The sequence below is a fragment of the Athalia rosae genome, chromosome 2 (genome assembly GCF_917208135.1).
Source record: "Athalia rosae chromosome 2, iyAthRosa1.1, whole genome shotgun sequence".
NCBI classification, from domain to species: Eukaryota; Metazoa; Arthropoda; class Insecta; order Hymenoptera; family Athaliidae; genus Athalia; species Athalia rosae.
The window spans coordinates 21,902,196-21,929,197 of record NC_064027.1 but is presented as its reverse complement, the minus strand read 5'-3'; the positions used below and the strand labels follow the sequence as shown (position 1 = coordinate 21,929,197).

General features: G+C 41.9%; 1 protein-coding gene across 1 annotated transcript in view; it reads left to right on the top strand.

Moving 5' to 3' along the window:
- LOC105689477 (semaphorin-2A) overlaps positions 1 to 27,002 on the top strand; it is a 232,362-nt gene that overhangs the window by 31,698 nt on the left and 173,662 nt on the right. Inside the window, exon 2 of the mRNA XM_048651054.1 lies at positions 26,097 to 26,362. Coding sequence (XP_048507011.1) covers positions 26,321 to 26,362 — 42 coding nt within the window. The 5' untranslated portion in view covers positions 26,097 to 26,320. The remainder of the gene's footprint in view (positions 1 to 26,096; positions 26,363 to 27,002) is intronic.

The following is a 27,002-nucleotide window of genomic DNA, read 5'->3' as shown; positions in this document are numbered from 1 at the left end:
CGCAACAGTGCGAGAGAGGAGAGAGGAGAAAAAAAAAGTAAACGAAAAGAAAAAAAAAAAAAAAAAAAAACAAAGTTTCGAGTTTTCGCGAGGTTCCGAATGGAAGGAGGTTATTGGTTCGTGTATATATACGGACGGAATACAACTTCTTTTTCTTCTCTCGGTGGAGAGCAACCCTTATATATGGATTTTCCGAGAAAGTAACTATCAGCAAAGATTGTCTCTCGCGCTTCGGCTATAACAATCAATTTCTCTCCGAAAGCGGAATACAACCCCTTTCCAATGCCGCCAGCAGCTTCTGCGATATTGATAAATTGAAATAGATGAAGCCAAGCAGAGAGACACAAACGCGCGTGGGGTTCCAGAAACCCCAAAAATGAAACAACGTAGGTACGTGGAAGCTGAAATAAAAGAGAGAAGAAGAAATGAAGAGAAAAGAATTTCAAAAAAACTCGGCAATAGCGACGATCGGAGGATCAATAAGCCAGGAAATTTTTTCTCTTCACCCCGACATCCTTCGAGTCGGTGAGAACAAAAAAAAAACAAAAAAAAAAACAAAAAAAGAAAGAAAGAAATAGAAAAAACGAGGCCGCGCGGGGAACTTTAAACTTTTCTTTCTCGTCCCCCGAGGGGTTTCGAAAAGCTCGGTTTTGCGGCTGGTATAGTTTAATGTTTCGGAATGCGTTTCGCCGTACAGATGTGTAGTACATGTTTAGCTTAAAGCTCACTACAATTTCTCAGCTGTGGCGAACCGACGGAAACTAGGTGCAGAGAAAACCCACCTCCCCCCCCGTTCGTCGGGTTAGTTGTATAATACATAGAAGCGAAACGTAGGTACGTACGAAGGTGGATAGCTGAGTAGGGGACTACTCCGCTTCTAATTCGTCCTGTCAGCTGAGCTTATTGACTGTGTTTTCAGCTAAGGTTAAGCGTACCCCCCGTTTCTTGGTATAATGCCGGGTGGTGGTTCACCAGGATTACTTCGATTACACAGCAACTAACAATAAGACGAGCATAAGCTCTGAACGAAGGTACTTGTTGTACGATAGGTTTATCTTAATCCCATACGTGAGGGTGTTATATACCGAGGTTATCGATATCGTCGCGCTGGAAAATCACATTCTCGAATAACTCGGAAAATTCAACGATCCTCGAGAAAAGTCAAATTCTCATTGTGGTTTCCGTTCGTCAACCTCTGAAACGTTAACATTTTTTTTTTCCTTTCTTTGGTATCCTGTAAGCAGAAAAAGCTCTTTATTCGACTATTCTCGATAAACATTCCTCCGATTTCTCCTTATAGAACCTACGATCGAACAATTTTCTGCGACCAAGGATTCAACGTCCTCGACCGTGTTCACAGTCGCAAATTTGATAGTTTTTTCAACTTGTTCTTCGTATTATTGGATGAGTCCAAAATGCATCTCGTTCACGAATTTTTCAACGACAAACTGGCGAAACGATTTTCCTTGGGTCCAAATTTGAATGATTCCAGTAGCCCTTCGTCTCGCAGCGGGCGAGGCGACTCGCCTCGGTATCTATAGGGTGTACGTGCGGGCGATGTATAATCTTTCGCGTGTAACGTATAGGTATACGAAGGAAAGTTGGAGAGACGCGCAGGCCGCAGGTATTATACCTATAACGCGAGTACGTAACTTCTAATAAGAAGCGCGTGGTTACGTGTAGGTACATAGGTGGAGGTATGTACGTACCTCGCACGTCTTATACCTACGAAGCACGACGAGTATAAGGTTGGCGTACTCGCGGATCCCTGACAGACAGGCGACTAGACTCGAGAGCAGGGGCTTCTCGGTATTATGCTAATCACGTTAAAGTGAGAGGAGGTCAGACGGCACTAGACCCTGCGCTATCATATTAAGATAATGATGAAAGGGTTTCAAACTTTAGACACCAGGTTAGTTACGTTGGCTTATTAAGACCGGCTGCTGCTTCTGCTTTTAACTCTTGCTCATCGCGGATATATACCTCGGCTGTACGGATTATGTAATCAAAATACGCTATACCTTCTAATCTTACGATAAACTCAACCCTTTCATTTTTAATCAACGACTCGACGCATCCTCTACACCGTAAGCTCGGAGCTTTTCTACGTCTCGCCGCAAATGAAAATCTATCTTCCATCGTTTTTTGTTTTTTTTTTCGATTTCATATGCCGAGCAGAAATTGAATAATTTTTGGAACCTGAGGGTCGGCTTGAGCTCTCAAAAAAACAAAAAAAGCCAAAAAGCTCCGTAGATTGTGTTTCAAAAATCCAAACACGAATCGTGTCGATTATCATCGGCGTACAGGTACGGGGTTTTGACCCTGCTTCGAGTTAGCCCCACTTTGGATTCGAGGACAACATTTTCAGGCTACTTTAGCCGGTGCTTTTGTCGAGACGGGGTTCAAAGTCGTTTTCATTCTATTTGCGTTTATTTTCCAAGCGTATCAAAGCCTACGGGTCGTTCAAATGAGTCGAGAATCGGGGGCGAGAGAGAAAATACACACTTTTTATTTCATCGAAAATCAGCGGAAACTTAAAAGAAAAAACAAGTCGAATGTTGTGTTTCGCACCTCGCGCGAGCGAAGTAAAGTTTCGGGCGTATACCTGCAGATACATTATACCCATGTACCACATATGTATGATGTATGTAGAGAAAATTCGCAATTCATGCGTGGAAAATCCCATGAAATATATTAAACTCAGAGAAGCATAAAATACCCACCTCCACATCTACGTTGCTGGGCTTTACTGGGTCCACCGCACCGTCCTATACATATATATATATACATATACACGTATGCACATAACGTACACACGTATGGACACATATGTACATTTCTATATACCTCTACATGTGTATTCCCGTAGAGCTCTGCCGCTATACGTGTGCCGGTACAGCAAAACCCGCCCGCTCAAAACGCTCCGCAAAGTGATGCATTTAATATTTCAACGTGCAAATAGCTCGGGCAGCTCAGTTCACGCCGAATGTAGTAGTGTGTATACGTATATACTCGATACGCACGATGTGTTAGATAATCTAGATATTTTATGCCGTACCGAGGGTGTTCCGAAAAAAAATATTTTAGCTTTATAAAGGGACCGCTTCAAACGCACGTCATCATTGACGCTTATGATTTTCTTTACAAGGATGGAAAACAACCGGTTGTAAGGGCGTGCATTTCTTGCATCCTTTTTTTCTCTGCTCAGAAGGGTGGTGTGAGATAAGGGACCATAATTTCATTATACGGCTCACGAAGGTGTCCGATAGTTTACGAACCGTGATATCTTCACCGTTACGGTATAGAAAGCTTGCCAAAGCAGAATTCGGCCCCCCTCCCTTTCCCCCTCTCCCCGCCGCCCTCGATTTATCTATGGAAAACCGTTGTCGTGTGTGAGATGGTTCAATGGTTCAATGGTTCAAAAACTCGTTGTTTTTTTTCAAGGAAAAAATCGAACGGGAAACGAGCGTCTTTGCATTTAGAATCGTGTTTCGATAATTCGGGACACTGAGGAATCGGAAATCTGTTTTGAATTGTTCGTACTACCGTTGTTCGATGTGTACTCATTTTATTTTGCAAGAATACGTGTCGTGAATCCCGGCTCTCGATCTGATAAAAAAGAAGGCATTGACGCGCAACAAGCCATGTTCCTCGGATACCGGTACGTCGAATTTGTTTTTTCCCGGGAAATGGGGTATGCCTTAGTCCCGTGCTGCGCGATGTTTCGCGAAAAAAATTTCTTTCCCTCGAAGGACGTAGCAGCCGCTTGAGTCTGAAAACGGCCCGAAGATCAAACGATTTTTGGAATTTCGGCGGGTCGTGCGCAGAGTTCATTCACCTCGATTCGAACCGAACTTCGTAGTTGTAGGTTTTTGCTTGGTGACGGTGACGGTAATTTTTTAACTCATTTTTTTGAAATTTGAACAATTTTCGCTCAGGGTTCTCAAGGAGAAATGAAAGTTTAATGTTTCCAGTCTTCGAAAAAAAGAAAAAATTTCTCAAAATTGACCGACTTGTTCAAATTTTATCCGTACCGTTCTTTTTCATGGATTCTCCACTTTGGCGTGCTTTCGACTTTTGCTTTTTGCTCGATGGAGCAAAGCGATCCAAGCAATTTGAGATTTTTTTTCATAGCCCAAAAATGTGTATCTCGTCGGTGAATGCCGAGTGAAGAGGAGTAGACGAAAAGGGCAGAAAAAGAGAGAGAGAGATCTGACAGGTACATTTTGGGTTCTGGATTGTTTCTTTGAGCTTTTCCTTTTCTTTACTTTTGAACCCATTCTTTCATTTCTTTCAATCAGACTTTTCCATATTTATGACTACGTGGGGTGTTGAGATATAGAGCTACTCTTCGAGAATTTTCCGGAGTTTAAAACGGACTACATTATCATAATCTTCGGGCTTTCCTCCACGTCGGACTGCGAATTCGCTGTAGAGTGGAGAGACTCAACAACCGAGTCTGATATTACAGGAATTCTAAACTCATTATAGGTAGCCAGCCTGTAATTTATCCTTCGCGGTACTCGCTAACTCTCCTCCGTTATTCATTCTGTAAAATTCCAACGAGATTGACGTTCCTCAACGAAAAAAAAAACAAAAAAAAGGTCCACGTTATTTATGCTACGGGTATCCGAGTTTACGATTCCGCCACTGCGCGCGAAACACCTACACCGTTCTACGTTCGTTGTATCCGGTCTACATTAGCCCAATTCCTGTCATAATGTCGGGAAATTACTCGAGTTAATGGAAATACTGCACTCTAATCCTAACGTCGGCGCCGAGGTTGACCGGCGTATACGCGATGCCCCGAAGCTATTCGACTCATAATTAATTCCAATAATTACGCAAATTCTGTAAGGAAGTATTCCGATTATCGGCCGCAACGCGTCCGCGACGTAGCTTCGAATTTCAGGCATCCAACGGCTCGACCGACGAGGAGGATACGTACGTACGTGGTCGACGCGAATCGAGTGGAGATGATACGTCGGAAGGGGGGATGCCTTTGCGAAAATTATTTCTCCCTACTTCGGCGAAAAGGGTAATTTCAGTTGAGGAAATGACGTGCGAGTGACGCAATCGAACTTCGATCTTATCGTCGGAATAATTGATTCGAACCGCGACACGTTGTTATGTCGTTGCGCTGCGAGTAATCTCGTTGGATCGGTGAAATAAAAATGAAGAAATCCCGAGAGGTTAGTTTTCAATTCCCGCGGGACGTTGGTAATAGCCTTTTTTCCTCCTGCGGTTTAAACCTTTCTTTTTTCTTTTTTTTTTTTTGGTCGCATCCGCGATCCTAGTTCGCTAAGAGACGCCGAACTACTTGATCCACGCCCAGATAATTCAACAAGCGTCGTGAGCGTAAAACGAGGAAAAAAAACTCGCCAGCGAAAATAAAGTTAAAAAGGGAGGTAGTCGTTTTTTTTTTCAGTTTCACTTTTTACGTAGGTGATTCGAATACAAGAGAAACGAATTCCCCCTCGCCTAATGATCCGTCCCGCGCTCGGTCCCATGGAAAATACGTACATAGTACGTATCTGCCTCGGGAATCCTTATTGTTAGCTCTCTTTATACGTACGTTTACTCCGCGTTCATCGGAGTGGGTCGTTACTGGATAAAAATTAGTGCAACAAAACTGAAATATCATATTTTTCCTGACGTGGCAACCTTCGTCAGTTGAGCGAAATAAGTCTGACGATATACCTATAGATAGGGTTGATATTTTCGAAGTCTCGTCTTTTCATAGAAATGGATATATATGTTTATTTTGAAAGAGCTTCGGAAGAGGCTTATTATTTTTATTACCGAATCGTGTATTTTGTAAGTTTTCAAAAGCGAATGCTTATTTTTGAAACCGACTTTTTCACGATCACCGCTAGGATTGAATCACGTCAATTCTGCGGAGGACACTTCGGACGTTGGCAATAAATTTCTTAATTTTTGACGAGCCCAAGTCCTTCGCCCTATATACGGGATAATTTATATTTGAGAACGTGATTTCGGTACGCGTTATGGGATTTGGAACCTACTAAGGCGACGCGTCTTCATCATTCCACTCAATGACGCGTCAAATGCAATCATAGTAGAGATTGGCTTGGTGAGCCGCGGGCTTTCGCACTTCCTATATAACCATATCCCATCGATAATCCAACCAATTATTAAAGATCACAACGCACGATGCTTGGTGGGCTTCCGTTGCCATCGCTGCAGTCTAATGTAACATCCACCCGAGCGCTCTCCTGCGTGAAATCTTAGCCGCTGATCGTCGACGACGGAATAACGAAATTCAGTTGCGTTTCGACGAAAGCTATCCGCAACGATTCGCGAAAGGCGTTAATCATATTTTTTCTCTCTTTCGGCAAAGGAATTAAAATTCGTCAGCGCAATTTCGTAAATTGTTTTCCATCACATTGCAAAAAAAGAATATATCCGATGTTGAAAATTGATTTTTTTTTTTTTTTTATGTTGCAGGTAAGCGGAGGACAACTCATCCTTATTCAAGGTACATATGTACATGTGTGTGTGTTTATGATAATATCAGAATTGCCATATAATTTGTTCGATATTTTATTCATTCATTTGTTCTTTATTATCGGTCGAAATTGCCAGAGGCGCAATTATACAAACCCCAAGCGTACACTTCGGCACATTCGTATACTGTGGATGTATATATATATATATATGTGAATATAGATTCCTATATCATAGAGAGAACCGAAAATTGGAATTGAAATTGTTATACTATATGTATGTATAGCCTGAGTGCATGTACGTGGAATTCATGTGTACTACGTGTATCATACAATATACGCTTGCTTGTCCATGAAATTTCCAGGCGGGCTAGCGATTTTAATTAAAATTTCATTGCTTATAATGTTACGATTCTTAAATTCTTTATTTTCAGAGAAACCTGGAAAAAAAAGTAATTTTATTTTCTCTATTCACCGGCGGTTTCCGCAATCCGACCGCGCGTCTCAATTACAACTGTCCGTTGTTTTCATAATCGACCATTTCAATATACATACCATCGGCCACAGATTGTTTTTAGAATATTCGAAGGGGGTGGAGACTGCCCCACAAAATTTTATTCATCGCCAGGCATCGGTGTATTGAACGTCAAATTCAGTTAACTTTACAACGCAAGTATCAATTTTCGTGCTAATTTTCATATGAAAATTCAATTAGAGCATATCCGTTTTCATTCGGAAGATACTCGCTCTCGGCTCGCCTCCGGTACACCGTAACTCTCAAGGAGCTTTTCAATGGTAGATCGACGTTTTCAATTCCCACGATTCACCGCTGCATCCCGATTTTTCACTATCGGAATTCGGAATTTGTTGCAATACTCCCAATTAGGAAGAACTTTTGCCGTCTAGGGCCAATCGATTCGCAAAATTCGAGCATTCATCGTCTACTCTCCATTGTTAGTATAATTGTATGTATTCGTTCTCCGGTCGTCGTCCTTCGGATTTTTATACGCTGACTGAAGAGACAACAATTTTATCTTATCCTTCGAAACGACGAAGGGAGAGGGTGAATCGGGGGGGTGGCGGGGGTGGCGGGGGTGGCGGGGGAGGCGGGGGGAGGGGGAAGTCGGTGGAGACAGTAGCAGCAGCTAGCTACGAGGACAAATTAGATTTGTCCGCATGCGGCTACGCCTGGGTTTTTGTTCGTACGTTTTCAATCTCGTAAAAGCGACGTAACCGAGTTAGCTAAACTGATTCCTCTTACCCCGGCCTAATTGGCCGAGCCTCTCGGTTGACTCGCTATTCCCATCCTTCTCCTCTTTTCTATCTCCATTTATCCATTCCTCGAAAACACTCTTCCGCTTTTCTATACGCTTCGTTTAACTCGCGGAGTTTTGTCGTCCGCGATCACCTGTGTGTAAACTGAACCGGGATGAAAATAATTAAACGAAATAAAGCGCAAAAAAAACTACGCCAGAAGAGATCGTTGATCAAACGAATACAAGGAATTGTCGATCCCCGCTAATCTTTATCCTCGAATATCCTCATTCTGCATAGTCTACAAGTATCTGGGGGCCCTGCACCCGTTTCGGTTCACATCAGTTTCGATTTGTCACGTAATCGAGAGATTTTCGTCCATCGCATTATACCGATGAAAAAGCAAAATTAAGGAAAATGGTCTGGTGTTTTAAAGTTTTCTTTTTTCTCTCTTCGCGAAATTTATTGCCAAACGCCACAAGAATTAGCCGATGTAATAAAACGATGCTACATAATGTACCTGGTGCGGCGGCAGTGATGGCTGTGGTATAATTAAGCCGCTGTTCTTAATGGAAAAGTTGGCCCCGTTTTCTTCGCCAGGGATTTCTCATCATCAGTAAGGTAAAGACCTCAATTTATTACCACTCTATCGATACTTCGGTACGGCCTCACCGAATTTCTCATTGACCTGTGTTATACCGTTAGAGTGAAAATGCAATCAACGATGTCTTCGTCTGTATTGAGAGAAAGTGAAGCTCGGTTTGAAAAAAAAAAAAAAAAAAAATGAGAAAAAAAAGAATTCGGACTACTATCGGAAGAGAGATGATATCGTTGTTTGTTGTAGCAACAATAATGCAATAGTTATAGCGGTGTCTGGTACACATACGGCGTTGGTACTTATGGCGGTTGTTGTTAGTTCGGAAGGTTCGTGCCCCCCCTAAATCAGAATCACGTCCATGATCCCTAGGGGTGCGAAAATTTGGAAGCAGAGCTTCGGTAGATCCTTCCTCTCTCTCTCTCTATCTCTATCTCTCTATCTCTTCCTCGCTCCGCCTGTTGTATACCGCGAATATGTGGCGAACACAATGCAGTATTGGTACACCGAAAAGCAAGGCTTGCATAATCCATCATACAAATTTCTATGGTCGTATCATATTTGATGGAAAAGCTCGAAGCTTTTTTCTTTTCCTTTCTTTTCCAAACATGTTTACCGATAATGTCGAGAGTTATCCAATGCGGGGAGAACTCCCCCTCCCCTTGTTCCCCCCCCCCCCACCCCAACCCCCCGCAGATTTTGTATGTATATGTGATTAATCACCATCTCATGGACGACGTAAAGTTCAAATCAATAGAAAGCTCGAATTTATATTATTGTATCACTGTGTTGTCCAGATATCGGAAAATCACATTTTATTTCTTTCTTTAAAGCCCAAAACGCCCTTCAGCGGTTCCTCTTTTTTCCCTTCGCCCTATTCTTTTGACGCTTCCCGGAGAATTCCCGGTTTCTTTTATTTTATTTTTTCCTGCTTCTGATGTGTGGTTCTTCATTTCATGATGCTGACTGGTACGGGTTTTTATCGGTGCTCCTGAGGGAGCAGCACGGAAGACGGTATAAGACCGAGAAAGAATGCTAGCCAGTGTATAGTCTGAAGGTAGCTGCTAGCTATAACTGTACCCCGAGAACAGAGCGAACGGTTCCCTGTCGTTTCTGTACATTCGACGCGTCCCCGAGGACACATCGGTAACCTGACAGCCCATCCAGCAGCTCCCTTTTTCTCTTATTTTCTTCGCCTCAGTTTCATCCTTTTCTACTACATTTTTCCGAGCGTACTTTGTAGCCCACTTCCGGAGCTTTCTGGCTAGAGAGATGTTACGAAGAAACAACTACCACCGGAAACTGAAGTTTGCGCCGTTTGAACTAGAAAAAAAAAAAATAAATAATAAGAACTTTTCCCCGAAAGCTCGACGGCTGAATATGAATTTGAAACACACGAAATTTAAAACCGTGTCGGTATACGTGTCCGTCTCTGTTTGTACTACACTGATGAAGCTTCCGCTTTCTGGAATATCGATATTGTAAAGAAAATTTCAACCGTGTACGCACCATTTTTTGTTGTTTTTTTTTTTTTTTTTTATCACAGCCTCGAAGGAAAAAAAAAGCACAAGTTTTGATATTCAGAGGCTCGTGTACGGATATATCTTTTTGGTGATATTTGAATGGAGAGATTTTTAAAAACTGAAATTGGTGTAGAGCGAGGCGCACACCTGGCGACGTGTCTTCGTTGGTTATTCGAGGGGCATAAATATTCGCGTGCGTGTCCCGGAGCTGAAAATCTCGCAGCCTGTGTTCGTACGTACGTACGTACGGGCTTTTGAATAGATATTCCGCGACGTCTTACTCTCTCCGTTTGTTCTATTTTTTTTATTTTTTTCCTCTTTTCTTTTCTTTCATTTCTGTCAACTTTTTTTTCTCCATTCTTCTCTCGCTATCCGCCTTCGCGAATAACGTGTACGAGAGGAAGGGAGGGGTGGTTTTACTCTCGTTCCAATTTTGCAAACTCGTGTCAAGGGAGTGAAATCGGAATCTCTTCTATATCCTGAAAAATATAAAGTATAAGCTTAAAGGGTGATACAGCAATAAAAGAAACTCCGAGAATAAAAGATCTGTAAAAAATAAGAAGCGAAAAATCACGAAGGGGTGGAAATATCCCGAGGAGAAACTGGGTCGTTTCCGGTTCTCGATGGTGTCTAGTTCAGACACCTGCCAAATGCGAAAACAAGACTCTCGAGCAATCTTACCGAAAATAGTGAACGAACGGTTTTTCCAGTTTATTCTTTTTTTTTTTCTTTTTCTCTCTTTTTTTCGCACCCTCTGAAAGCAAAACTTCAATAAGATGAAACCATCACGTCAGATACAGCAAGTTTTCCACTACAAGGAATTTCCATCCCTTCTTTCCCCGGGGCGAAATTATCGACAGAGATATTTTTCAAGTATAGGTATAGGAATTAATGTGTGACTCGCTTTGGAAAAGAGAAAAAATCTGTTGTAGATCACTGAGAATATATATCTATATCTTCGTCCATAATTATTCCTTCCACTTTTTCATTTTGCATCATCGGTATCAATTCATGTACCCGTAGTATGTTTATCCGTTGAAGGATTCCAATTCAAGTATCGGTAGTGGAAATTATCAATTCGGCCGTTCGATCACTGAATCGCTCAAAGTGACGAATAAATTTTTCTTTTCATCTCTTGAAGCATCTTTTAATAGCACGAAGGGTTGGAAAAAGAAACAGGAACAAATCAATCAGGTGATATAACGAACCTGCAGCAGTACCCGTGTACATGGCGTATCTTGTGGGTATACCGCGCATATACACTTCACCCCCAGGGTTGATGTCGCCAGAGATTTTTCTCTATTTTTGAATCTTGACGTTTTTTCATCATTTCTTCTTTCTTTTTTTTACTTTCTGAAGCAGGAACTCGTGTTACGTAATCACATTCAAGTGCCTCGTTACCGTCGCGTATAATATTCTCCGCTCCTGAATTCCCTCGGCGGATCGAAAAGTCGCGGATGACACCCGAACGAACCGATAAGTTCGGAAAGCTCCGATACGGTCCCGCAAGTCTCTTCAGATACATCGAATTTATGTGTGGAATCATTTTTTTCTCCGTCTTTTGTTACCGAGGCGAGATTATCTCAACTTCGAATGCGACGGTTTTTTTTTTCTCCGTTATCACGAAATCGTTCGAATTCGTCTTCGAATCGATAATATTTGGTGAAAGTTATCGAGTGAATGTGGAAAAAAGGTAAGATTAAAAAAACCTTGGAGATCCGCGATTTCGTGAATTTTGATAAACCGAAAGTTGGCGAGACGCGCTACGTGGCGGTGGAGAAAGGTGATAAAAATAAGGCAGCGGCAGCGGGGGAGAGAGGAGGAAGTAAAAAATAAGAAGGTGATTAAAATAAGACCCCCCCCCCCCCGCACCCTACTAAATATTCGGGCGTGGATCGATTATACGCTGGTGTAGCCGCGGAGGAGAGAAAGGCATTGTGCTTTGTGATGGTATAAGGCTCGGAACTCGAGAGACAACTTGCGAGCACAGTGAACCACCACCATCGCCAGCATTTTCAGAGGATGGAAATGCGCTCGGACCGAACAGCTCTTCGGTAATTGAATGGGTTTTAATTAAGAGTTCAGTTTCTTCGTTTTATCATCTCGTCTATGCTTTACCGTTACCGCTGCTGCTGCAGTCACCGACAACTCGAAGACCGGTGTATCAGAATATCACACATCGTGCAAAAAAAATCTACCAGGAGAACTCGAATCAGACTGAGTGATTTCAAAATATTGAGAAAAATTCATCCGTACGCAAAACTCCAACCGTTACGATTGTCGGATAGGAAAAATGTACGCCAAGCCGTGACGTTCTCTTTCGGGGTGCAACAGAATCCGTCCAGTTCTGTTTGCCTACGGCGTTGATTGCGCGAGTTAATATACCTCTCACTCTTCATTTCGTGTACGCGTACAACATGTATATAGGGGAGACCGGGGCAAGTTGGAGGCTGGGGCAAGATGACGAATTGATTGTTTTTAGAATATTTTGACCGATAGCGCCGGGTAAGTTATCAAAAAGTGTTGAACACTCTTCTACGCAATAATATTTGCGATGTAGCTAGTGTGGCAAGGTCATCCGGCTTTTTTACGGAGGCATTGTGGTTTCGGACGTGTTCAAAGTAACATCTGAAGCTTAAGAAAATAGTTGTATACAACTACAGGTAAGCAAGATCGGACTTGTGATTTAATACTTTATTTCTATACGCATATAGATCCTAGAGATCATAGAATCTCCGAATTTTCACCAATGTACTTTTTGTGGGGTTCTTTTTTCGCAAATAGTAGCAAATGGGGCAAGATGGTGGGGGCAAGTTGACGGATCGTCCTTATCGAGATCTTTGCATGTTGTTTAGTTAATTGATATTTAGGCTACATACGATTGTGCAGCTCATTGAATAATTCGATAAATAAATAAATGAATAAATTTATTCACGATTCATTGTTGGCATGTTCTAATGTCGAAGGAGCAGCTCAGTTCGTTTGCGACCAGTGTTAATTATCAGTATACGTATATCTAAGCTAAACTACATAAACTATGCGTATTTGTATTTTCATATCTTTTATGGATTTGAATAAACTGGAGTATATTTTTACGAAAAAAGTATTTTTTTAGGCCCATTAAACCAAAATCTAATATTCGTCAACTTGCCCCGTGGTCGGGGCAAGTTGACGAATTTGCAGAATCTCGGAAAAATGGAAATTACGTAGTTTGTGAATGACCGAATTCAATGTCAATTTTTTTTTTAATAGCCAACATCTCATACTTTTGAAAAATACCAAAAGATTTTGAAATTCGCTTACAATCGATTAAAAAACCGCACTTGAAGCTTAACGTCTCCAACTTGCCCCGGTCTCCCCTACCTATGTACAGGTAAAGGTATGGGCAAGATGCGTCCAGCGGCGTTGTTATGTATAACATGGATGTCGGGAACGCTGCGCCGCGTCGCGCTGCCCGAAGCAAGACAAAGTTTTCCCTGATCGTAGTCGACCGGTATAGGGGATCTGCGCTGGCGCGTTGCGTGGGTGGTTAGGTGGATGAATTCTAGACGCGGGGTTGAGGCCCAGCCCCTTTCCCCCGAAGCTTCAGTCACCGGGTCGACCTGCGAGCAGCGGGTCTACCGCGCTTATCATAATCACGTTTCGAATAACCAGTCACGAAAACTTTCACAAATTTTGGACGAAAAAAAAAAAACAAAGAGACAATCCATCGACGAACACGGCCGATGTTATTGACCGATGAAAAGCGTCGTGGACAGTCGATTCGAGTACAAAGTTGAACTTGCGGTATTCGGTCATTGAGCTTTCATTCAGTACTTGATCGCTCTATCCACAAGTTCGTCATTGCCCAATGACATATCAACGAAAACCGAGAATCTCGAAAGCTCGAGTCCCAATTTCATGAAATTCCTATCTACACACTTGAGCTTGCAGTGACTTATCAGGCTTTCACATCCTGATTACCTGATCGAAAAAATGTAACATGAGTCAAGTGCGTATCGAATGACGAAACAAACTCTGAAAAGCTTCGAAGTGAACTTACAGTGATCCCGTGGGCCGAATGCCTTTCGAGCTTGCAGTGATCGGTTATCAGGCCCCTGTATAGTTCGATGATTGAATCGACTAACTCGTCATCTGTCGGTAGAGACGATATATATATATGACAAAAACAAGGAGCTCGTCGAAAAAGCGGTTAGAGAGACTTATTGCTTTGATTCACTAATTAATTCGAGCTTGAAGTAATTAATGTTAGAGCTCTGAGACTCTGATAATTTCACTCGGCAAATTCACTGTCGCACAACTGAGAACTTCGCGTAACAACGAAGACTTGAGAAACTGAAGTACCGATTGTGTGTACGTGAATCTAAACTCGTGCTTGCAGTGATCAGTTATCAGGCTTCGACATCCTAATAATTTAATCATCGCTCTAGCCAAGATTCTAAACAAAAACGGACACAAGTTCACACAAGTTACATCCTAGTACTGATTTTTTGCACCTGCTTTTCAACGAGAGCTTGCAGATGAGACGACGGTCGTCGAAAGCCTGATTATACGATTGTCGTTATTGGTGTGTTAAAAAGTTGTATTCTGATGTATTACGTTTCGACGATGTACGGTATGTGACGAGTGTCGAGAAAGTAGTGCACATATGTACGTAATGATATACGTCTGACGTAGGACGTGCGACGATGTTATCGTTTCCAGTGATATAAAAAAAAAGTATGAACTATCGCTACCCTCCGAGGGTTTAACTTTCGATCTGATTGCCGCGACTTGACGGCTAGTGTAATGATCTCCGATTATCTTTCACCTGGTACAATTCATCAGCTAATATATTTCAAATAACTGTTCCGCGGCGTATATCGCAGCGGTTGTAAAATCAGGTTGAAATTGAACCGCGAGATCGTGATAATATCGGTGTCACCGATAGCCACGTATCAGGATTTATTTCCATTTACCGATCATCGATCAAAGTGATTGGCCCCTGGCTCTGATGGATTTCGAGAAACGTAAAGTGTATTCGTACAGATACGTGGAAACGTGTGCAAAGGTGTTTTACTTTGTCCCATTCGTTTATTCTCCAAATAATTTCTTCAACAATTTGCGCATGGTGATTCGTTTAAATTCCTAAACGAAGAACATCCGATAACTGCGGAACCATCGATTGTACACCTTGCGATTCATCGGAAATTATGATTTGCCTCGTATATATAAAGCGAAGGTCGCGCACCGCTAATTAGGTTGCAGGACCAGTTAATCACGTTGTTCATTCCTTCCTCGGTGCGGTTAACTCATTGTGAAGCCGGTGATCGATAAAATATGATTAAAATGCAATTATTTTATGCTGCCTATACGTAGTTCGACGTGTCAAACCGCAACACAGGATCTCATTCGCAACATGGATATTTACAGAAAAATTCATCAACCGTGAGGTCAGTATTTTTGTTCAATTTTTTTTTTTGTTTTTTTTTTCTTCTTGTAAATTTCAGAACGATTCTACAAAGTTCATCTTCGTTTTCATTTTGTGCATGTATATTCATCAACCAGTCCGCATTATGTATCTCATGGGAGTATTCCTTGATTAGTCTGAAAAATGAAATTGAAATTGAAATTCGGGGGGCGGGGGTGGGGGTGGGGGTGGGGGAGGTTCTGACCAGTCAAAAGTGGACACAAAATTAGCTACATTTCGTTTTTAATTACGGTATCCTATCCATCCTATCCCGTATTTATTTAATCTTTTATGTCTTCTGCCTGCTTTTTTTATCTTCTTGCTGAGCAACCAACGAGTGCGGCGTAGCGGCAGCAGTGGCATTGGTATAAAATGAAATAAACGAAAGGACATGAAAGGACCGACGAGAGGTACACGCGGAGTTTTTAGAATATAATTTTTCTGTATGTAGATGGGGAAGGTGGAGAGTAACGTACGGATACGTGTGGTCCGTATCAACCTGTATACCTGCACGCGTACTCGACCCACTAAAACTCACACCGTCACGCCAGATCTACAACTACAATTCCATCGGTTTTTCCCTTCTCTTCTTTCTATTTTAATTCTTGTTATTATCATTATTATTACCATTATTATTATCACAATCGAATAACGAATAAACGGAAAATGTGGAGACTTGAACAAACCACGTCGCGCTAGTGGTGAAAAAAAAAAAAAAAAAAATTCACTCGCCAGTTCCAGCCTTGTTACCAGGAATACACTCGATACATCGCGATATTTCAAATATTTATCGTTTTCGTACTAAAAATAACCCATTTCATGCAATTTATAATATTGTCGATTGCAGGAAATAGCTTCACCGTCGAATAATTTTTAAGCCGGAGGTATTTCTATTTTTTTAATTTAGTCTCTTGTATATTTTTTCAAACTAAAAAAGCGGGCCGGGGTATTTTACAGAATATCGGAAAAGAAGAGAATACGCTGTCGAATATTTTTTTCATTCTCTGTCAATTAAATTCGTCAGAATCGGGCGTGTATGATATTGAAATGAAAGATGATATTGTCTTCGGTATCGAGTTTCCGCGTTAAACGAGCTCTGCCTGTAAATGAGACGCACCTAATGTGTGTATATGTAGTACACATTACACATGTATATAACAATATGAATATGGATACGGAGCATGAGGTATGTAAAGAATATCGAAGATTTTTACTTCGTGCGATTTAACAAAGGGCGTCTTCCGCGCTTATTTTTCGACGTATACGTATAATATCCTAAAGGTACCGTTTTTTCAATTTTCCTTTTCAATTCGCCGCCGAATCTTTCCTTTCGTTTATTCTTCATCTTTTTATTCTGAATATAAAAGGAAAGATGAGAAAGAAGAAAACGTGAAATCGATTGTTCGATTCTTTCCGATCGCTCACCTCCCGCAATTTCTTGAAAAATCCTTTATGTTTTCCCGAGGGTCAAGTGAGTGGGAGAAAAAAAGGAATTTTAATTTGAAAATTGCTCGTCGAAAACGTACAGACGGTGCGGAGACTAATTGTTCACGGAAGGAACAAAGCGCCAGACTCGATGAGGCATCAAAGTACGGGAGATAACGTAACGAAGAAAAAGAAATTGATAAGAAAAAAAAAATTGAAAAAAAAAGAAAAGAAAAAAAAAATTAACACCGATGGCGGGAGGGAGAAAAGAATGGAAGTTCGAGAGTGGAAAGAATTGAGAACAAATGCGAGAGGAGAGATAGGGAGGAATAAATATGTGAAAGTAAGAGGAAGAGAAAGAAGAAAAAAAACTGAAGAATATATTATAAAAAAAAAAAAAAAAAAAAAAAACAACAAGTTTGAGACGAAAATATTTATTCTTGTATCCACAGGTACATAAGGTCGGTTATCGCGAACGTTCGTTTTTCCGAAGGTATCGATTCCATCTTCAGTCACGCAGACGAACGCGGACGTCTGTATATTTTCCCACGATAATTTTCTCCTCGTACTTCGTCTTCGTCTCCATTTTTTTTCTCCATCTTCCTTGTATTCCTCATTCTTTATTCTTTATTTCCTATTCTTTATTTTTTTTCATTCCGCTTTTATTACCTGGCCGAGAATTGAAAACCTTCTTTCTTACATTCACCTCCGCCGAATTCCATTCGTTGCCTTATCTCGTTAGACATTTCTTCCTTTTTCCATGTACATCCGATACAAAGAAAAACCTCCTGGAGGACTCGTAATCAACCCGCTTCACCTCCGTCGTCGCAGTGCAGCGGGCGAAATTGGAAAAAATAAACAAAATCCGAAGAACGAGGAACAGAGAAGATACACACGGGTTCCTCTAGAGGTGGACGTCATTTATTTTATTTTATTTCAATCGATTTTATTTTATTAATTATTTTATTTTTTATTCATCAAGTACACACCCTTATCTCATACGGGCGTAGAAACGAACGGATCACCCTTTTTTCCGGCGGGCAATGATGCGTCGGAAAATACCACAGCAGAAGCTTTTCGGTCGCGTGTACAGTGCGTGTTTGAGGGAATCGGTGTTACAGAGCTACTATGCCGCGCTTCGAATCGGGTTGACTTAGCGAAGCGATATTATTAGTCATTCGCCGATAATCTTCACTCGAACAATCCCGTCTACCCCACGTCAAACAGAGTGGAGTGTTTTGATTAAAAATAAAGCGGAGAAAGATACAGAGCTGCGAGTACGCGGTACGTGTCATATACGGCCGACACACATAGGCTGAAAAGAGAGAAAGCGAGAGTATAAATATTAGAGGGGGTCTCTGGCTCTCTACCAATGTGCTGCTTAACCACCCGAAACATCAAAGTGTACGCCGGAAACATTTACCGAGATGTGTACAAATAACGAATTCCACCCCTCACTACACGTGTGTCAAACATGTGCGTTATGTTCTGGATACGTTGTATCCGCTAACTTCCCAGCTCGCTCGCGATCATCAACCCTCGTTTACAAGCAAATTCATGTTGATATGCGGACACCAGACACGGTTTCAGAGATATAATCAAATTCGGGATACGTGTCGTACGGACTTTGATGCGAAACTCGTTCGATAAAGTTGCGGAATTTTCGACCATTTTCCGCGCAAAAATTTATAGTACGAAGTGAATCTTGGAAGCCTAACGAAAATCGCTAAGCGTATCTGGCCGGCGGAAAGCATTCGCGTTCTTATTACAATTGTTGTATTTTCAAATAGAGCGAGTGCCTTTTTCTTTTTTCACACACGATGTGGGGCGGAAGGCTAATAAGAAAATTGAATATAGAATTAATTTCGTATTCGGTGGGGGTAAAATACGCTTTGTGTAAAATAATCAATGGGTGGGGAGGGGAGGGAAGCAAAGTGACGTGGAATCTCGCCATAGCGGTAGCATTCAACGCACCCAGAGATGTACCTGTCAGAAGATAACTCCGACGGAATATTGAAAAATAATGAAGAGAAACCCTCTCCAGATACACATCCCACCCCTTTTTTATTTTTATTTCGCTTTTTTTTCCAACTCGTATCGAATTTCTCTTTCTCTATTTCTTCCTCTCTTTTTTTCATCTCTTTCTTCGTTCCACTCCGCTACCCTCTCAACTACCTCCCTTCGACCGTACCCCCCACCCATTTTATTTTCCGTATATCCGCTGAATAAAACCACGTTTCTATACATAGAATGTTCCGGTGATCGCGTGGCGTGTTGATGACAACTGGGTAATTACTTTTCAAGTAGCAGAAACGTGCAAATGAACAACGAATTGCTTTTGATTCGTTCTGCCAATGTTATTATTTGTACATTTATAAAAATTTCCTACGTACGGGTTTAATTCGGTTCGGGGTACACGTGTACGTACGTGTTTTGATCATGTCGGTTGAGGATTACAATTTCCCACACGTTGCTTGTTTTTTTTTGTTTTTCTTTTTTTTTTCCACCCATCCCCCGGAGCTGCAAATATATGAATTTCGCATACTACATTCGATCAAAAAAGCGGAGATTCAACATCACTCGCGAAATTCGTTGGAGTCGCGATTCGTGCTCTGCTATCAAAAAACGAAGAAAAAAAAAAAAAACAAACTTTGACCTTGATTTTTAGTTTGCGCATATTTGAACGTAATGAGATAAGAGCTGAAAATTAAAATATGCGATGACGGGAGCATTAGACGGTGTGAATATATTGGATACTTGAACGAATAAATGAATCAGTTATCATTAAATTTATAGTGTAGTTAGTTTTGACGCGCGGTAGTTTGCAGGGGAGGGATGGATTATAGTTTTGATATACGTCATAAGTCACAGCTGGTAGCACGTTGGAACGACGTACCCCGTGGCTTTCGGTTTTCCCCTCTTCTTCGTCTTCTTCCTCTTCCACTTCCACTTTTTTTTTTTTTTCTTTTCTTATTATACAAGCTTTACTCTTATGTGCACAGGGGTAATAGTGTGCCATTAACTGGTTTCCAGCGTATCTTAGCAACGCTTTGCTACAACCCCTCTTTTATTACTGTATAGATATGATTGATATTGTAAAATATCGTACACCGCTCCGTGTCGGGGATTGCAATATATTTTCTGTTCTAGTTTTTAATTTTCACTCTCACCCCGGAAAATCACCGACGGGTCCTCGACGAAAATGAACTCAGAAAAATAGACAAAAAGGGGGATAAAAATATTCAGAGAGCTCACTCAAAGTGTTCGAGTTTTTTTTTTTTTTCTTTTTCTATCCAAAATCACTAAGGTATTCGATTTTTCAACTTGTACGTATTTACCAAAAAAATAACAGGCGCCCGCTGAACTTGTAGTGTGACATTTCAATTAAAATAATACAGATTGAAATATCACCCCCGACAATTTTTTTTCTGTCGAGTCGAACTTTCACGCCGTAAGAAAATACGATCCCCCCTAACCTCCTCGCATTGTTTGTGTCTACAACTTCTTTATGGATTTTTTTTCTATTTTTTCTATTTTTTTTTTTTTTTTCAATCTTTTCTTTTCTTCATTTTATCCAAGCGTCGGTCAATGAAGAATTTAATATAAAAGTTCGGATCGCGTGGGTACTTTTTTTTTTTTCACCACGGTCATTCCTCGAGCTTTTCTCATGGTATATTCAGTTTACCAGAGAACGAGGAAAGACAGGAAAATAGAAATACCTGAATCCAGGTGAGATCCTTTGTTAGGAATACCGGCAAATGTTCTTCTTTTTTTTTTTTTTGATAGAAATATATGAATTAGGAAAAACATTAACAGAGTTGCGAGATCAGGGAAAAAGATTCACCAGATCACCGATAGATCTGTGAGTCATTTCGAAAATGACGCATGAAAAAAAAGAATATAGTAAAGTACCAGATTGCAGCTATATTTTTTCAGAGAATTAGCAGCAGACCACGCTCGCTTTGTCGTTTTATCCACACGGTTTATGGTCGTTTCGGTATTCAGCGATCGCTAATTTCAGTAAACCGTACCGTTCAATCACTCGTAAAGATATGGGGGTATGGACGCGCAACGTATAGAATTTCGGGCGACACACTAAATACGCCGAGCTAAAAGCTCAATTTCGATCAATCAAGCCGCTCTGTGTCTACACCGAATAGCCCATCTCGTCGTCGTACGAAGACATTTAGTACATTACGCGCTGTGTATCTTCCATGTAAATATGTTCACGTCCATCTCGTACACACGCGAGAGGAACAGATGCGCACGAAATGTATGTATAGTCGTTATATTTCAAACACAGCGATTCGGAAATCGAGAAGGCTCACTTCGTGTATACATATACGTATGTATGTATACGCAGCTGGGAGATCTCTCGGCATTTCGAGGATTCGGGTAAACTATCCAAGTGTCTCTTGGATGGGTTGGTTCGTGCCGAATGTAAGGTGTGTCGAAGAAAAAGAAGAATAAAACCGAAGAAAGGGACGATAAATAGAAGAAAAAAAGAACGCGGGACCAAAGGGGAAAAGAAGAAATAAAATTCACACAGCTCGTAAAATTTAGATTGCTCCGGACGGATATTCCACTCTTTCTGAGCTGCGGTTACCTATACTTGACTCCGGCTCTGCTCCTCGTATTGACCGTTCTGATTTATAGGTAAACGATGATCGATACGAAAATAACTCTCGAGTTAAAGTTCCCCGTCACGATCTCTGAGGGCAAGACGAGACATATTTTCACCACGTTATCTTACAACGTTTTTCCCCGTTTCTTTTTTTATTTTTTATCGTACTCTCTTTTTCATAACTCGCACAACCCCCTTCGCGTCATCTCCGTTACTACTTTTTCCCTCCGTCTATTGTACTTATTTATTTTTCTTTTTGTTTTTTGTCTGCCTTCACAAGGATTCATACAACTTTCACCGTTTCTTTTCTTTTTTCTGTTTTTTTTTTTTTGTTTTTTTGCACGGGTTGGACGGAAAAAGTTTACAACGAATTGATCGAGATGAAAGAGGATGAAAAAGTGAACAGCGAATATGCAGGGAACAAGTTGGCGGAGAAACGCGTCAACTTAAGTCAAAGTTTTCGTCATCGAAAATTTATTATTTTCATTTGTTTCTAACGCGGACGGTGACAAGACGAGGATTTTTTTTTTTTTTCTGTCCGCTGCCAATATCACTCGGCATTTGTGGAAAAAAATCCGAAAGGGTAGAGGTGACGAGGAAAATAATTTCGGGAATATCCCCCCGAAAACCTCAGCCGCCCGGTAGATGTAGGGTGAAACGAATTTGCGGGAATAAAGAGCGCGAGGGAAGAACTATTTACCGACCTTCGGGATTCTTCTATTCGTTACTTCTTAAATTTTTATTCTCTCGCTCCTCGCACTTTTCCGCGGTATTCCTCTTCGTATTCCATCTCTCTTTCATTCGCTGTGCCTATACCGTTTATATTTACACAAAAGTAATTTTGCGCCGCTTTTATCCGGGAGGACCCACAACGCCCGAGGGTAGATATGGACCTCGTAGGTTATAAGGCATCATTTGATTAGAGCTTTTCTACACCCCCCCTTACTAGTTTTTCTTTTGTAACCCCCTCAAAACGATATTGCTCGGTGAATCACGTTTCTGTTCCTGAGGAAAGAATGTATATATGTATATGTACACCATTTGACGAGTGTTTGGCGAACGGCAACCGACGTCCGAGGCTTCCTTTTTCTCTCTCCGTATCCCCTCCGCACCTATTCCTCGCCTTTTTCTCATCCTCCACCGTACCTTCAAAGCTACGAACCTTTGTGAACCTTCCCGCGAACCGAAGCTTTTGTTGCTCTACAGAGTTCCAGGTTTTCATCCAATTATTTATTACTTCCGTATCCGTCGTAGATCCTGGAGGAATCCGTTGGGATAGAGAGAAAAGCGGAGAATATAAATTCCCACACTCGGTGCTCCGGCCCCGAGCGTGGTGGGATTTTTGTTATTTTTTGACGTCCGTCACACACCTTTTTGAATATTTTTCTACAACCCGGAATATTTTCGTTCCATTGTTTTGTTTGCGGTAAATTTAACCGTTCCGACAACGCGGTTATAAATTTTTTGAAAATATTGTTCGGGTGAAAATGGTGGTAATCGATTATCGCACGTATCTACATAGTTATCGCCGCGACAGCCCTCATTCGCCATAGGTGGGGATATCGAAACAATATCCAACATTGAATTATAGATGGATTTCAGCTGATTCGAAAGCACTCGCAATCAGTGTTGTTCCGACGTGTCTCGCTATGATTTATGTTACAAATGTGTTGCCTTGTTTTTGTCTTTTTCTTCTTTTCACTCATTGAAGAGCGTTCGAAAGCCTGCGTAGGGGGAGGAAAGACTGAAATAGACAAATCGGGAAAAATGAAGAACTGGCGTAAACGGAATATAACAATTAATCCAAAATCAACGACCGCTTGGAAGCTTTTCGTGAGCGAAAGTGAAATTTCCTGCACTTTCCGATAAGATCGAGTCTCTCCAATGGTGTAAAAAGCGGTGAATCAATTCATCGGACCGCCAAAACCGCTTGAAAATAATATTGTACGCGGACAAAAGCTTTTTATCTAGCTTGCGGCTCGGAATATCGTATAATCTTCGGGATTTGTTTTTTCAGACGGTCAAATATCTCCGTATTTTTGGCGAGAATTCACCGGTTCAATGCATCGGAACTCTCGAGGTTTACTCCAGTTGGATTTGCGAAGTGAGCAGCTACAGGCTGCAACGTTTTGCCATTTCGAACAGGGACACGGGTCGCGCGTGGTTGTAAATTTATAATTCGAGGCCGTACTCAACGTTCCGACTGCCAAAACGCATCGCTTAAGATTCACTAGCGACTAAACACTCCTAGAAGTAACTAAAGCTCTTCTCCAGCTTTTCACTCAATCTTCTGCCTCTCTCTCTCTCTCTCTCTCCCTCTCTTCCTCCGCGCACAAGCTCAGCCAAGAAAGTTGCAGGCTATTTACCAACATTTACTTGAAGTTTCGCCTTTGCAAACGCAGCAGTATTTCATTCACTTTCAAGGCAAACACATTAGGCCCCCCCCCCCCCCCTCCCCTCGTATTAACTACGAAACTGGTAACAGTAGAGCTTTAGCGAGAAGCTTTATTATCCCATTTTCTGGACACGTTTATTAAAAATCTCCGCAATAAATTATTCTTACGGTAAACTAAATTTCATTCCACTCGCCGGAAATACTGAAATATTTTGTTTTATATCCACTCCCTGCGCGGCTGACTTATTATTTACTTTTTTTTATTTTTTTGTTGTTGCCTTGTTTATTGAAAAAGATTTTGGCAATAAAAATACGAAAACTTTACGGGGTCTGGTATTCAGTTTTTTTTCTTTTTTTTTTGTTTTTTTATTCTACGAGGCGTGTATACCTACTGCGTAGAAGGGGATTACGGGGGGTGGGGGGCGGGAGGTCCGTCAATAAAGGTTAGGGGCTAATTAGTTGCAAAAGTCCTAAGACATTTCGGGTCGGCGGGGGTATTTAATAATTGTCTGACATGCCGGTCACGAGTCACCCAAAACTGAAAGCTGTTAAGCCAGAACTAATTGAAGTGTTGTTAAGGGGTGGAAACCTGGCTTCTATATAACTTATACGGCGCGCCTACCGCTTTTGCCATTACAAAAGCGGTGATATAACGCGCGACCCAACTTCGTACTGTGTATTCTAGAGATTCTCTGACAACATTCCAGGAAATCCGACGTGATAGATCTGGCATTATAATTAACTCGCTCCTTACGTGAACCCCGAAAACTCACTGTCGGAATCGTTAATGCCCAACGCTAAACGGGAAAACTTTTATACGGCACCCACCGCCGATACGTCGATCGCGCGCAACGTGACCCTGAACTTTGAAAGTCAAGAGCGAACCCTTCGTTCGCCTTACCTGTTACAACGACAACAAGCCTCCGAAGCGATAATGATTTTCAAAAAACTTTTTCATCAACTCGAATCGCAACGGACGCTTTCGAGCTTTTGAAACGACGAATTTTCGATCGCGCTGTCCCCCCCCCCCCCTCCCCCACCCCCTAATCACCGATCGTCGATTCGATTCGGCTTTAATCGATTACGGGAATACCGATCTGTTTTCCGTCGTGCGGTTTCACCGTTTTGACATCCATTGAAAGGGAATTCGAGCGGGCTCAGCGACGAAGAGGGGTCGACCGGAGGGTCGGGGCCGTAGGAGGGGGAGGGGGAGGGGGAGGGGGGGAGGGGAGCTTTGGCAAATATACTCAACAGTCCATGGCTGTTGACCCCCCCAGCTTCATCGCGTAGTGTCGTCGTCTAGCTACAACAAAGGAATCCCGTTGCGTTACGATTCGTTTCGTTTATGTTCAACACCTACCGTTGGCGCACACGTCTGTCTCTTGTGTACCTATTGTAAATATGCGTACGTGTAGAGGTGCACGGTGTCGCTGCCGTTGCCGTTGCCGTTGCCGTTGCCGCGGTTCCAGCGGAGCTTTTTTCATACTACGGGGCGGCTCGCGCTGCAGGTGCTCCAAGCTTTGGTTTTAGTTTTAGCATTGCTAGGCGAATACATCCAACCGTGAAACGCGTATATTATTTTTACAAAATAAAGAAAGAAGAAGTGAAAACGGTAACAGCAGCTAGCATGTCTGGCTGGCATTTATACCGCAAAACAATACGACGAGACACCGGAGTAGCGCGCGAGAAACGAGAAACGTGAAACAAGGAACGAGGGAAGTTGGAAGTGGGAGAGACGGAAAAACTCGCACTTCGCTGATTCGAACCACCCTAAGAGCTTTTGCGTAGTGCGTATTCACAAATTTCTACTCCTCTCTCTCTCTTGTTCTTTCATCCTCCACCTCTTTCTTGTCTCTTCTACTTTGTTTTGTTTTTTTTTTCTCTCTCGTTCTTTCTTTGTCTCATTTATTGTATGACACGGTACAAGGGAAACACGTGACTGCTTGCTTTTACTCGAACAAAATAGAATTTGCACCTTTACACACTTGTGCATGGAAAGCCACGCATGACGAACCATGAAAAACTGCAGCGCTGCAGCTTAGCGGAGCTTTTTTTCCGATCTCATCGTGTTCTCTAGCTCTTTATTTACTTACCGACACTTTTTTTCACACCTCGGAGTTTTCCTTCTTCTTCTAATTCTAATTTTTATTGTACCAAGACTCATTGTTTCCTTCCGACGGTTTTGTAGAAGAAGAAAAAAGCTCCCGTTGTTCCGTGTTATCTGGAATAAATTTGATCAGGCGAGCTTTCGAAGCGACGTCGTCCGAAGGAAGTTTTCGAACGACGCGCGATCTGTGAAGAGATAATCAGCGTCTGGTGAAATATCGATGTCTGACATTCGTTCGTTTTTCATTACTGTTGCAGATATGACTGGAGCAAATCGTTTTTACGTCGCCGTTGCTATGGAGGTGCGGGAAATTCATGACTCGAGTGACGAGTGACGTTCGGTGACTTTTTTTAGTGAAAGTGGTGACAACGCGGTTCCTTTTTAGATAGCTTAATACAACGAGCGACGATAAACGAATATCAAGAACACGCATTTCTCCGGTCGGTCGCAAGCTCCTCACAGCCGCTCAAGGGTCCCGCAGATGCTACCACGTTACAGAACGAGAAGAAGGACTAAAAAAATGGTGAGTTTTGAGAAGAAAACTATTCACGAATAAGGCGGTACGTAACGAACGCGAAAGAGATGAAAGTGAGGCTGCGAAATTTTTAGGGCGTCGGTACAGCAGGGACGAAAGTGCAGGCGAAATGTCAAATGCACTCCACGTGGTCCATCAACATGCAAATATCCCTTTATCCTCCACGCCGTATTCCGTACGTACGCACACACACGCACACGCACATACACGGGTCTGTGCTACTATGTACACCTATGTACTCCTCGGTTCGGTTTTCGTATAATGTATACGTGTCCTCGGAGAATCAGTATTCAGACTGGGGCACATGTGATCCGCCCCCCCGATATACGATTTTCCAAGGGAATGCGGGGGAGGGAGAAATAAGAAGAAAAAGAGAAAGTATAGTATATATAAGGGGGGAGGGGAGGGGAGGGGGGGGATGGGAGAAACGCGAGGATCCTCGAGGATGGGGAAAAGTTTAACCCTCTAGAAAACTACCCCATAACACGCCCACACTCTTAACCAAAAGCCAAACCTTTATTTTACGATCACCATCTCCGAATAGTAAAGCTTCAGCAAAAGGAAGAGCTTCGTTCGATACTTTTCAATGCCGCTTCGTGTACATATATACGTGTACGTATACGTATAC